Source organism: Delphinapterus leucas, chromosome 10 (genome assembly GCF_059928025.1).
Source record: "Delphinapterus leucas isolate spDelLeu-1000000601 "Yukka" chromosome 10, BTC_Dleu_Yukka2, whole genome shotgun sequence".
NCBI classification, from domain to species: Eukaryota; Metazoa; Chordata; class Mammalia; order Artiodactyla; family Monodontidae; genus Delphinapterus; species Delphinapterus leucas.
In genome coordinates, this window is record NC_143138.1 from 69,202,403 (window position 1) to 69,215,231 (window position 12,829).

At 39.0% G+C, this 12,829-nt stretch overlaps 1 protein-coding gene across 3 annotated transcripts in view; it reads right to left on the minus strand.

Annotated features, from left to right (window-relative positions):
• Positions 1 to 12,829, minus strand: part of SFMBT1 (Scm like with four mbt domains 1) — a 131,061-nt gene that overhangs the window by 42,405 nt on the left and 75,827 nt on the right. For all 3 annotated transcript variants that reach the window (XM_022572870.2, XM_022572871.2, XM_089919459.1), the window contains one exon: positions 4,457 to 4,551. In XM_022572870.2, the coding sequence (XP_022428578.1) occupies positions 4,457 to 4,551 (95 nt within the window). The remainder of the gene's footprint in view (positions 1 to 4,456; positions 4,552 to 12,829) is intronic.

The following is a 12,829-nucleotide window of genomic DNA, read 5'->3' on the forward strand; positions in this document are numbered from 1 at the left end:
ATAGAGGTTACTAAGGGCTGGGGGAGGAGAGTGGGAGGAGCCACCCAGGGGAGAAACCCTGAATACAGGGTTTCTGTTGGAGATGATGAAAAAGTTGTGGAAATGGAGAATGTTAGTGGTTGTACAACACTGAGGAAGAAGTTAATTTTTTTAAAACCTTTAACACTGAAGTGTTTTCAATATGCATCTTTTAATTAATTGCAGTCTACTTACAAATAATACCATACCACTTCATGTGCTGCACAAAGATCTTACAACCATATACTCCCAAATCCTCCCTCCTAATCCTTTGTGCTACTATAGTTACATATGCTATAAACACACAATATACTGCTACCATTTTTTTGTTTGTTTCAAACTGGTATCTTTTAGAGACACTAAAAATAAGGAAAACAATGAACTTTATATCTAGCTACATCTATGCCATTTCTATTGTTCTTTATTTCTTTCTGTGGATCTAAGTTTCTGTCTTATTTCAAATTCCTTCTGCCTTAAGAACTTCCTAATACTTTTTTGTAGATAATGAAACCTCTTCATTTTTGTTTTCCTGAAAAGGTCTATATTTCTCCTCCACTTCTCGAAAAAATTTCTGCTGAGGGAAGAATTCTGGGTTGATAGGCTCATTTCTTTCAACACTTTAAAGATCTTACTCCACTGTGCTCTGGTTTGGATAGTTTCCCAAAAAAATTTCACTATAATTCTTATATTTGTTCCTCTATATGTAATGTGTCTTTTTTTCCTCTGGCTGCCTTCAAGATTTTCTCTTTCCCTTTGGATTTCAGCAGTCTGAATATGATGTGTCTGGATGCATTTTATTGTTATTAATTATCCTGTTTTGCATTGCGTGAGCTTATCTGATCTGTGGTGTAGTATCTTTGTTTTCCTTTGGAAAATTGTCTGCCGTTATCCCTTCAAACATCTCTTCCTCACCTCTGCTCTTTTCTCCTTCTGAGATTCCAATTACACACAAATTACACTCTTTTTTTTTAATATTGTCCACAGCTGTTGGGTGTCCTAGTCTGTTTTTTCCCCACTTTTTTCTCTTTATATTTCAGTCTGGGCGATTTCTACTGACTTACCTTCAAGTATACTGATTTCTTCCTCATCTGTGTCAAGTCAACTGATGAGCCTGTCAAAGGCACTCATCTGTTACCACGTTTTCCATTTCTACTAGATTCTTTAGAATAGTTTCCATCTCTGCTGAAATTCCTCTTCTGTTCACGCATGTTGTCCACCTATTCTGCTAGAGCCTCTAACGTATTAATCACAGTTATTTAAAATTCTCTGACAGTTTAAACATCTGGGTCATACAAGTCTGGTTCTATTGAATGCTTTGCCTCTTGACACTTTGCTGTTTTTCTCTTCCTTCTGTGTGTCTCTCATGATTTTTCGTTGAAAGCTAGACATCCTGGGTAGAACAGTCAAGACTGAGACACATAGTATTTACTCCCGGAAATGAGCATGTTTCTTCTTAGGTCTTAAGTTCAAGAGAGAAGGTTAAGTCAATCTAGTTAGGAGTAGAGCTGGGTTTGGGTTTTATTGTTGCTAACAGTTATTCACAGTGTACCATAGGCTTCAGATTCCACTAGCACTGTCTGGTATTTATGCTGTAGGCTCATTTGCTATACGGTTTTTTCCCTCAACATTAGCTGCTCCACCCTCACATTTAGATCTTCTCTTTGTGACTACACCTCTGTTGTAACTACACTTCTCTTTGTGACTGTCTCTCTCTCTCTCTCTCTCTCCACACTCTTGCCTCTCCCCCACAAAGAGACCTCTACTACCCACAATTTTCTAACTTGGTAGTGGGGGACAAGCATTCTCTGAGATTCAGCCTCAGTCTTGTGAGATTCTGTGTCCCTTGGTCTTGGGGGTGGAAACTTCTCAGTGATCCTAACCTTCCCCCAACTGTAGGGGACTTCTGATGCTCCAGCATGTATTCCTACCCCTCTCCTACCTACATCCCTTCCTCAATCAGTTTGATGCGTTTGTTCTTGAAGACCCAGGTAAAGCTTAGTGCTTTTCCCACAGTGGGGGTTCTTCTCTCCACCAGACATGCACCATGAGGAAGGCTTTTTCACTATCTTACACTCTTCCTCTTTGCAAACGTGGTTTATCTCTAATTCCTTCTTCAGCCCTGTCTTCCCTCCTTCCTTCGTGCCAAACTTGGTTATGTAAAACTCTTGCCGGTGGCTTGGACATACATTACCATTGCTCTAGAGTTCTACCAGTTTTGCCCATGATCTGCTAGTCATAGCCATCCCTTCTCAACATCTTCCTATATCCATGCTTGATTTTTACTATATTTGGCAGCCCTTCACCATATACTGATTCAGGTTTATGGTTAGGCCAAGTCCTAGTCCAGAGCAAAGCCCTAACTCTCTTCAATTTTATTAAGGCTCAGAGAGGAAGCTGCAGAAGAAAAGTGTGAAGCTAGCAGAGGCTGGTTCATGAGGTTGAAGGAAAAAGGACATTTCTATAACATAAAAGTGCAAGGTGGAGCAGCGAGTGCTGATGTAGAAGCTGCAGCAAGTTATCCAGAAGATCTAGCTAAGATAAAGGATGGAGGTAGCTACACTAAACAACAGGTTTTCAGTGTAGATGAAACAGCCTTATCTTGGAAGAAGATGGAAGAAAATGCCATCTAGGACTTCCATAGCCAGAGAAGTCAAAGCCTGGCTTCAAAGCTTCAAACGACAAGCTGACTCTTTTGTTAGGGGCTAATGCAGATGGTGAGCTTAAGCTGAAGCCAGCGCTCATTTACCATGAAAAAATCCTAGGGCCTTTAAGAATTATACTAAATCTAACCTGCCTGTGCTCTATAAATGGGAAAACAAAGCCTGGATGACCGCACATCTGTTTACAACATGGTTTACTGCATATTTTAAGCCCACTGTTGAGACCTACTGCTCAGAAAAAGATTCCTTTCAAAATAGTACTGCTCACTGACAATGCATCTGGTTACCCAAGAGTTCTGATGGAAATGTACAAGATTAATAACGTTTTCACGCCTGCAAACACAACATCCATTCTGCAGCCTATGGATCAGGAAGTCATTTCAACTTTCAAGTCTGACTACTTAAAAAATACATTTCATGAAGCCGTAGCTGCTATAGTGATTCCTCTGATGAATCTAACAATTGAAAGCCTCCTGGAAAGGATTCACCATTCTAGACGCCTTTAATTACATTTGTGATCCATGGGAAGAGGTCAAAATGAACATTAACAGGTGTTTGGAAGAAGCTGATTCCAACCCTCACGGATGACTTTGAGGGGTTCAGGACTTCAGTGGAGAAAGTAACTGCCAATGGGGTGGAACAGCAAGAAAACTAGAAGTGATGCCTGAAAATGTGACTGAATTGGTGCAATCTCATGATAAAACCTGAACAAACGAGGAGTTTCTTCTTCTTCTTCTTCTTTTTTTTTTTTAATCTTTTGGCCACGTCGTATAGCATGTGGGATCTTAGTTCCCCGACCAGGGATCGAACCCATTCCCCCTGCATTGGCACTGTGGAATCCTAACCACTGGACCACCAGGGAAGTCCCAGGAGTTTCTTCTCATGGATGAGCTTTCTTGAGATGGAATCTACTCCTGGTGAAGATGCTGTGAAGATTGTTGAAATGACAACAAAGGATTTAGAATATTACATAAACTTAGTTGATAAAGCAGTGGCAGGGCTTGAGAATTGACTCCAATTTTGAAAGAACTTCTACTATGGGTAAAATGCTATCAAATAGCATTGCACCTACAGAGGAATCATTCGTAAAAGGAAGAGTCAATCCATGGGGCAAACTTCACTGTTGTCTTTTTTCAAGAAACTGCCACAGCCCCCCCAACCCTTCAGCCACCACCACCCTGACCAGTCAGCAGCATCAACATTGAGGTAACACCCTCCACCAGCACAAAGACTACTCACTAAAGGCTCAGGTGATGACTAGCACTCTTAAGCAATAATGTATTTTTAAATTAAGGTATGTACTTTTTTTTAGACATAATGCTATTGCACACTTAACAGACTATAGTATAGTTTAAACATACTTTTATATGTACTGGGAAACCAAAAAATTCGTGTGACTTGCACTTTATTGCAATACTTGCCTTACTGTGGTGGTCTGGAACTGAACCCGCAACAGCTCCAAGGTCTGCCTGTACCAGACTATAAATCATTTTCTTCAACTGAAGAGGTTTTTGGGGTTTTTTTTGACAAAAATAAAGGAATATTCATGACTGGTCAAAAAAGACAGGTTGGCATCGAGTGGCAAAAAATACACAAAACCAAAAGGGTTTTAGAATATGTCAAGTTTTCTTAATAAAAGTGGCAACAGGGGGGAAAAAGAAAAAGCACTCAAATTCTCTCAAGTATTCTACCTTAAAATAACTCTAAACTCTCTACTGATGGTGCAGTGAGTCAAAGAAAAGAAATATAGTAAGTCAAGCAATATAGTCACCGCTCACATGTTTAAAAGACCCGTAGGGAACTGCTGTGGATCCTGTCTCTTCTAGATAGTCTTCCCAGCTTAATTCCACTTCTTCCACTCCAGATCCAGCATCTGGAATTAAAAACAACACAAAAACAGGTAAGGCTGAATTTAAAAAAAACTTAAGGTATAAAAACATAAACTTAGTAAACCTAACTTACAATTTACTTCACAAGTTAATTGACTTTTCACACAAAATAACTAAGTATTCTTTTTAAATAGCAGGTTCCCTTAGTGCACTGATTGTCAATGAATCTCAACACCATAGAGTGTGACATGCTGTCTCCTGCTGGGATGTATCTGGGATTCACCTAAATAGATCACATAAAGCTGGTGAGAGTGTAACTACTATAAACCCTTTGGACTGTAATTTAGTATCTAATGCCAAATATCTGAGATCCTTAATAGGCATTTCAAACTTAAATTTTCAATCTGTTCTTCCTTAGTACTCTCCAACTGAGTAAAAGTTACCAATGGTTGATATTTTGACTCAATCCAAAAACTGTGGCGTTATCCTTACTTTCTTCCCTTTCTTTCACATCTCACATCCAATCCATCAGAAAATTCTGGGTACTACCTTTAAAGATATCCCAAATCTAATCACCTTCCACCATTTCTACTGCTATCTCTCTAAGTGCAAGGTCTAACTACAATACCTTTCACCTTTTAATCACACAATAAAATCTAAAATTTGGGAGACTGCAAAGGCCCTATGTGATCTGACCCCTAGTTCCCGACCCTGACTCTGCATCCCCAGCCAGCCTCTTGTTTGCTCACTGCACTCGAGGGACACTGAGTTTCTTGCCACTCCTCTCTAACCATGTTCTTTCCTCAAAGTCTCTGCGTTTGTTATTTCCTCCGCTTAGACTCATTCCCCTGTCATTGACAGCTTTACGTCATTCAAGCCTCTACTCAACACCTCTCCAGAAAAGCCTTCCACCAGAAAGGCCTTCCATCAGTGTGCATCTAAAGTAGAAACCTCCAGCCTCTGCTTTCATTATCTTCACGGCATTCATTCCTACCTACAAGCATACCATGTCTTTTTATCTTCCCCATTAGACAATAAACTCTGTGAAGACAGGAGCTTTGTTTTGGTCACTCCTACATCTCTGTCACAGCAGAGACTCAATACATTTTTGATGAGTGAGCAAAGATTCAAACACTCCATTGGAATCCAATAATCCCAATTCACATAAACTCCCTAAGAGTAGGGTTTTGTTCACTGACTATCCCCACTGCCCAAAACAATGCCTGTCACTAGGAAGTCTGTGATAAACAGCTGCTGAATGAGTATACCCTTGGGGAGCCTGTGCTTCACACAAACACAAGGAGGCAAATACAAGGATGCTCACCACAGCACTGTTTCTAACAGCAACAGACAGAAGCAATCAGTAGAAGAATAGATAAATTATGGCAATCCTACAACGGAGTACTACTACATATAGCAGCTGAAATAAATGAACTATATTGACATATATAAATCTCAAAAAAATCACATCAAGTAAAAACAGCAGGTGCAGAATGAAAAGCCCAAGATACAATTTAGGCTTCAAAACAAAACTGCAATATAATGTTTATAAATACAAATCAATAACAGTATAAAAAAAGGATGGGAAGAATATACATCAACATTAACAGTGCTACCTTTGGGGAGGGAGGGAAGCAAAGAAGATTAGAAGGAAAGTACAAAAGAGCCTTAAACTGTATTATGATTTAAGAAATGAAAAAACACATGAAAACATGTTCAACATCATTAGGGAAATGCATATCAAAACCACAGTGAGATACCACCTCACACTCATTAGGATGGCTATTATCAAAAAAGCAGAAAATAAGTGTAGGCAAGGCTGTGAGAAACTGGAATCTTTGTGCACTGCTGGTCTCGGAATATAAAATGGTACAGCCACTGTGGAAAAATTTTTGGTGGTTTATCAAAAAATTAAAAATATAATTACCATATGATCCAGCAATTCCACTTCTGGGTATATACCCAAAAGAACTGATAGCAGGGACTCAAACAGATATCTATACATGAATGTTTATAGCAGCAATATTCACAACAGCCAAAAGGCGGAAGTAACTGACTCAAGTGTCCATCAACAGATGAATGGATAGACAAAATGTGCTATATGCATGCAATGAAATATTATTTAGTCATAATAAGGAAGGAGGGGCTTCCCTGGTGGCACAGTGGTTAAGAATCCGCCTGCCAATGCAGGGGACACGGGTTTGAGCCCTGGTCTGGGAAGATCCCACATGCCGTGGAGCAACTAAGCCCGTACGCCACAACTACTGAGCCTGAGCTCTAGAGCCCATGTGCCACTACGACTGAGGCCACGTGCCACAACTACTGAAGCCTGCATGCCTAGAGCCCGTGCTCTGCAACAAGAGAAGCCACCGCAATGTGAAGCACGTGCACCGCAGCGCAGAGTAGCCCTTGCTCGCCACAACTAAAGAAAGCCCTCATGCAGCAATGAAGACCCAATGCAGCCAAAAATAAATAAATAAATTTATATATATATATAAAAAAAGCACCACATCTCTGAAAAAAAAGGAAGGAAATTCTGACACAGGCTACAGGTTACAATGTGGATGAACCATGAGAACATTACACTAAATGAAATAAGCCAGCCACAAAAGATCAAATATTCTATGATTCCACTTACTTGAGGTAGTTAGAGTAGTCAAATTCATAGAGACAGAAAGAAGAATGGTAGTTTCCAAGGACTGGGGGGAGAGGGGAATGGGGAGTTAGTGTTTAACGGGTACAGAGTTTCAGTATGGGAAGATGAAAAAGTTTTGGAGATGGACGGTGGTAACAGTTGCACAATGATGTGAATGTATGTAATGTAATGCCACTGAACAGTACACTTAAAAATGGCTGAAATGGTCAATTTTATGTTATGGATACTTTACCGCAATTTTGAAAATGAAAACAAATATTGGACAATGTTAATTTATTATTTATTAATTTTTAAATTCTGCATTGTAGGTACGTGGGTGTTTCCTATATTGTTTTCATTTCTATGTATTTGAAAATTTTCCCTAGAAATACAACAAACCAACAAAGACTTTATTGGGAGCATCCTGGAAGTATGAGCCAGTAGAAAGTCAACTTCCATCACTAAAACACAACAAGGCTGGACATTCATATTCATGGTCCTTGGCAAGAACCCTAGTCCCTCAAAGAGCATGCTGATTTAAAAATAAACAATAACAACAATAAAAGCAGTGAATGAAAGGACTAAAGTCTCTCATTCATCAAAAACTACCTAAAAACTGAGAAGAAACTAGACTAATGATCTGATAGAAAAGTCAGCAAAACACATGAAAAGAGAATTTATTTATTTTATTTTTAATAAATTTATTTTATTTATTTATTTTTGGCTGCGTCAGGTCTTCGTTGCTGTGCATGGGCTTTCTCTAGTTTCAGCAAGCAGGGGCTACTCTTTGTTGCGGTGCATGGGCTTCTCATTGTGGTGGCTACTCTTGTTGCAGAGCACGGGCTCTAGGTGTGCAGCCTTCAGTAGTTGCGGCACGCAGGCTCAGTAGCTGTGGCGTGGGCTCTAGAGCGCAGGTGCAGTAGTTGTGGCACATGGGCTTAGTTGCTCCGTGGCATATGGGATCTTCCCGGACCAGGGCCTGAACCCGTGTCCCCTGCATTGGCAGGCGGGTTCTTAACCACTGCGCCACCAGGGAAGTCCCGAGAATTTATTTTTTAAAAATGCAAATAGTCCTTAAACATATGGAAACGTGTGCAAATGTATTCATTTTAAAAAAATGCAAATGGAAACTACACTGAGATATCAGATGGAAAAAATTCCAAAGTCTGACAACACACTCCATGGTGAGGCAGGTAATCAAGCAGGTAAAGCATAACGACACAACCCCAGTGAAAGAACTTGGCAATATCTAGCAAAATTACATATGTATTTACCTTTTGATTCAGCAATCCCACTTCTAGGAATCTATCCCAAAGATATGCTGGCAAAAATACAAAAAGACATATGTACAAAGCTACTGATTGCGGTACTATATGTAATGCCAAGACTGGAAACAACCCAAATGTCCATCAATAAGGAACAGGGTGAATAAAATACAGTATATACATCCAGTACTATACATCTGTAAAAAAGAATGAGAATGATTTCCATATACTGATGTGGAATAATCTTCAGTATACACTAAGTGAAACAGCAAAACACACAGCAGTTTTTATTGTAGCTCTAGTTTTTGTATAAGGTGAGAGAGAGATGAATATATATGTAAATGCTCACACATATCTTTTTACATTTTAAAACATGAAAAATAGAATAAAAAGTAATAAAACTTGTTATATATATGGAGAAGAATAAAAAGGATGAATACTATCAGGCTGAAAGTGGGAATGTTGTTATATAATTTTGACTTTGTAACTATGTATATACTTTACACAATTCAGAAACATTTAAATTAAAAATTCTAAAAACTGAAAATGAACTTAAATATGCCTAACTGGTGGTGTCAAAACCGCAAAGAAAACAGGATCCCTTTAAGTCATTAATAAAATACAAAATTTTGACTACAAACCCAAGTGGAATATATCTAAAGGCAAAAACATAAAGAAATCTTAAACTATACACTATTATCCTACTGATATTTGGAAGGTTGGTATTGTTACTGTGAAAAAATTATATGAATATTATAGGATAAAAACAAATAAGTGATGATACTAAAGACATTACAAAACAACACATTTCTAAAAGAAAAGAGACATGAATATAAAATCAAAGAAATAAAAACCCTGTAATTTTAAATTAAAATCGTAAATATCAGATGAAGCCATCTGATTTTCTTTTCTCTTCAAAAGACGTGTATTTCCTAGCCATCGCTATGGATAAGACCTAGAAGAAATGGCAATCTGCTATCAATGAGCACCCCAGCACCTGGATTGTAGACTGTAAATATCATATCCACTTAAAAAAAGAGAGCTCCTCAGAGAAATGGCAAATTGCAAGCTTGGGGCAGGAAATGTGCACGAGGTACCTTGGAATCTTATTATACCAGAAAGCAAGGACTAGAACTATCAAAGATATATGACATCACATCCAAAGAACACAGGAACCAATCCGAAAGAACTTTCATTGGTCTAGAATGAGGCAATTTGATCATCAAATGAATGATGACAGCAATAGATTCAAATTCATATATAAAATATATATGTAATGTATATACGATATGAGTTAATAACACTTGAAAGAAAACAAATCAACTTCCTAAATAGCGGAGTGAGTACCTCAGTGAACCCACGCTTCCAGAAAAGCAGCAAAAATACTGGCTAAACAATGAAAATTGACCATTTCAAAGTTCTGAAATTAACTGAAGGCACAGAACAAACTGAAAAGCATCTATCAAGACAAGTTACAGAACCTCTGTTAGAATAGTGGGATTGTGGCTCCTTAAGTTGGAGCTATTCCCATCTTTCATTCCTCCCCAGCTCAAAACAGAAATTTTAGAACTGAAAATACAATAACCAAAAAACAAAACAAAACAAACTCCTCTATAGATAAGCTCTACAGCAGAATGAGGAGGACAGGGAAAGAAACACCAAAATTAAAGAGCAATAGAAAACACCCAATTTCAACAATGGAGAGAAAAAAAAATGAAAAGCGCCTCACAGAGCTATGCCACAATAGCAACAGACCTAACAAAAGTGTCTTCAGAGTCCCAAAAGAAGACAAAGAGAACAGAGCAGAAGAAGTCCTAGAAGAAATAATGGCTGAAAAGGTTCCAAATTTGTCAAAAGACATAAGCCTATACTTTTAAGAAGGTGAGAAAACTCCCAACAAGATAAACCCAAGGAAATCTGTGCACAGATACACAGAGTCAAACTGCTGAAAACTAGAGACAAAAAATCCTCAAAGCAGCAAAAGAAACAATACCTCTTTTAAGGGGAGTGGCGGGAGACAGAATTCCAATGACAGCAAATTTTCATCAGAAAGGGAGGCCAGAAGGCACAATATTTTTCAGGAGATGAAGAAAAGAACTTTCAACTCAGAATTCTATATTTAGCAAAAATATCCTTTAATAATAAGTGGCAAAATTAAGATATTCTCAGATGAAGGGAAACTAATGAATTCTATCACCAAGAGACCTACCCTAACAAAATGGCTAAAGGAAGTTCTATAAACAGAAATGAAATGACAGAGAAGGAATCTTGGAAAATCAGGAAGGAATAAAGAACAATGAAAAGAGTAAAAATACTGGAAAACATACTACATTTTCCTTCTCCTCTTGAATTTTCTAAATTGTATTTGACAGTTGAAGCAAAACTTTTAACAATATCTGATGTGGTTCTCAAAACATGTAGAAGAATATTTAAGACAAGTTTATTATAAATAAGAGTAGGAAAAGAGACATAAAAATAGGTAAAATTTTTACACTTCACTCAAATTAACAAAATGATAAAACCAGCAGAGTGTGGTAAGTTAAGTATATATAATGTAATACCTAGAGCAACCACTAAAAAGCTATATAAAGAGATACACTCAAGAACACTGTATAGACAAAACAAAATGAAATTCTAAAAAAATGTTCAGGTAACCCACAGGAAGGCAGGAAAAGATAGGAACAAAAAAACAGAGAAAACAGGGCTTCCCTGGTGACGCAGTGGTTAAGAATCTGCCTGCTAATGCAGGGGAAGCAGGTTCAAGCCCTGGTCCGGGAAGATCCCACATGCCGTGGAGCAACTAAGCCCGTGCGCCACAACTGCTGAGCCTGTGGTCTAGAGCTCGCAAGCCACAACTACTGAACCCGCAAGCCACAATTACTGAAGCCCGTGTGACTAGAGCCTGTGCTCCGCAACAAGAGAAGCCACAGCAATGAGAAGCCCGTGCACTGTAACGAAGAGCAGTCCCCTGCTTGCAGCAACTAGAGAAAGCCTGTGCGCACCAACGCGCTAAAAGTAAATAAATAAATGTATTAAAAAAACAGAGAAAACAAATGGACAAAAATGGCAGACGGGGCTTCCCTGGTGGCGCAGCGGTTGAGAGTCCGCCTGCCGATGCGGGGGACACGGGTTCGTGCCCCGGTCCGGGAAGATCCCACATGCCGCGGAGCGGCTGTGCCCGTGAGTCATGGCCACTGAGCCTGCGTGTCCGGAGCCTGTGCTCCGCAATGGGAGACGCCACAGCAGTGAGAGGCCCGCGTACCGGGAAAAAAAAAAAAAAAAAAAAAAGGCAGACGTGAGTCCTAACATATCAATAATTACATTAAGTGTAAATGATCTACACCAATTACAAGACTGAAAAAAAATTTTTAATGACTACATGCTGTTAAAAGAAACTTACTCCAAATATAACAATTTACACAGGTTGAAAGTGAAAGGATGAGAGACTTCCCTGGTGGTGCAGCGGTTAAGAATCCGCCTGCCAATGCAGGGAACACGGGTTCGATCCCTGGGCCAGGAAGACCCCACATGCTGTGGAGCAACTAAGCCCGTGGGCCACAACTACTGAGCCTGCACTCTAGAGCCCACACACCACAACTACTGAGCCCACACACCGAAACTACTAAAGCCAGTCTGTGCGCTCTAGGGCCTGCATGTCGCAACTACCGAGCTGCGAGCTGCAACTACTGAAGCCCATGTGACTAGAGCTTGTGCTTCTCAACAAGAGAAGTCACAGCAATGAGAAGCCCACGCACCGCAACAAAGAGTAGCCCCTGCTTGCCACAACTAGAGAAAGCCTGTGCGCAGCAACAAAGACCCAGTGCAGCCAAAAATAAATAAAATTAAAAAAAAAAAGAAAGTGAAAGGATGAAAAGGATGTACCATGCAAACATTAATAAAAAGAAAGTAGGAATAGGTAAATCTGTAGAGACAGAAAGTAGACATGGTTGCCAGAGGGTAGATTAAGCAAGAAATGACTGCTAATGGTTTCTTCTGAGGAGTGATGAAAATGTTCTGGAATTAGGTAGTAGTGTTGGTCACACAACGTTCTGAATATACTAAAAACTACTGAACTGTATACTCTCAAAGTGTAAATTTTATAGTATGTGAATTATATCTTTAAAAAAAGAAAAATGTTTCAATAAAGATGTTTTTAGGAAACCTCAATAGTTAAAAAAATCATTAATTAAAAAGCAAACAAACCATATGATTAATAAATGAGCCAAAAATACGAAGACATGGTACTGAAGGGGATACAGGGATAGCAAGTAAGCACCTGTTCAACATCACCTGCATCACCTGTTCAACATCATTTGCATTCAGCCAATAGGGGAAAGAAAATTAAGACCAGGATGAGCTATCATTACACATCTATCAGCATGACTTAAATAAAAATAGTGACAATACCAAATGGCTGTGAGG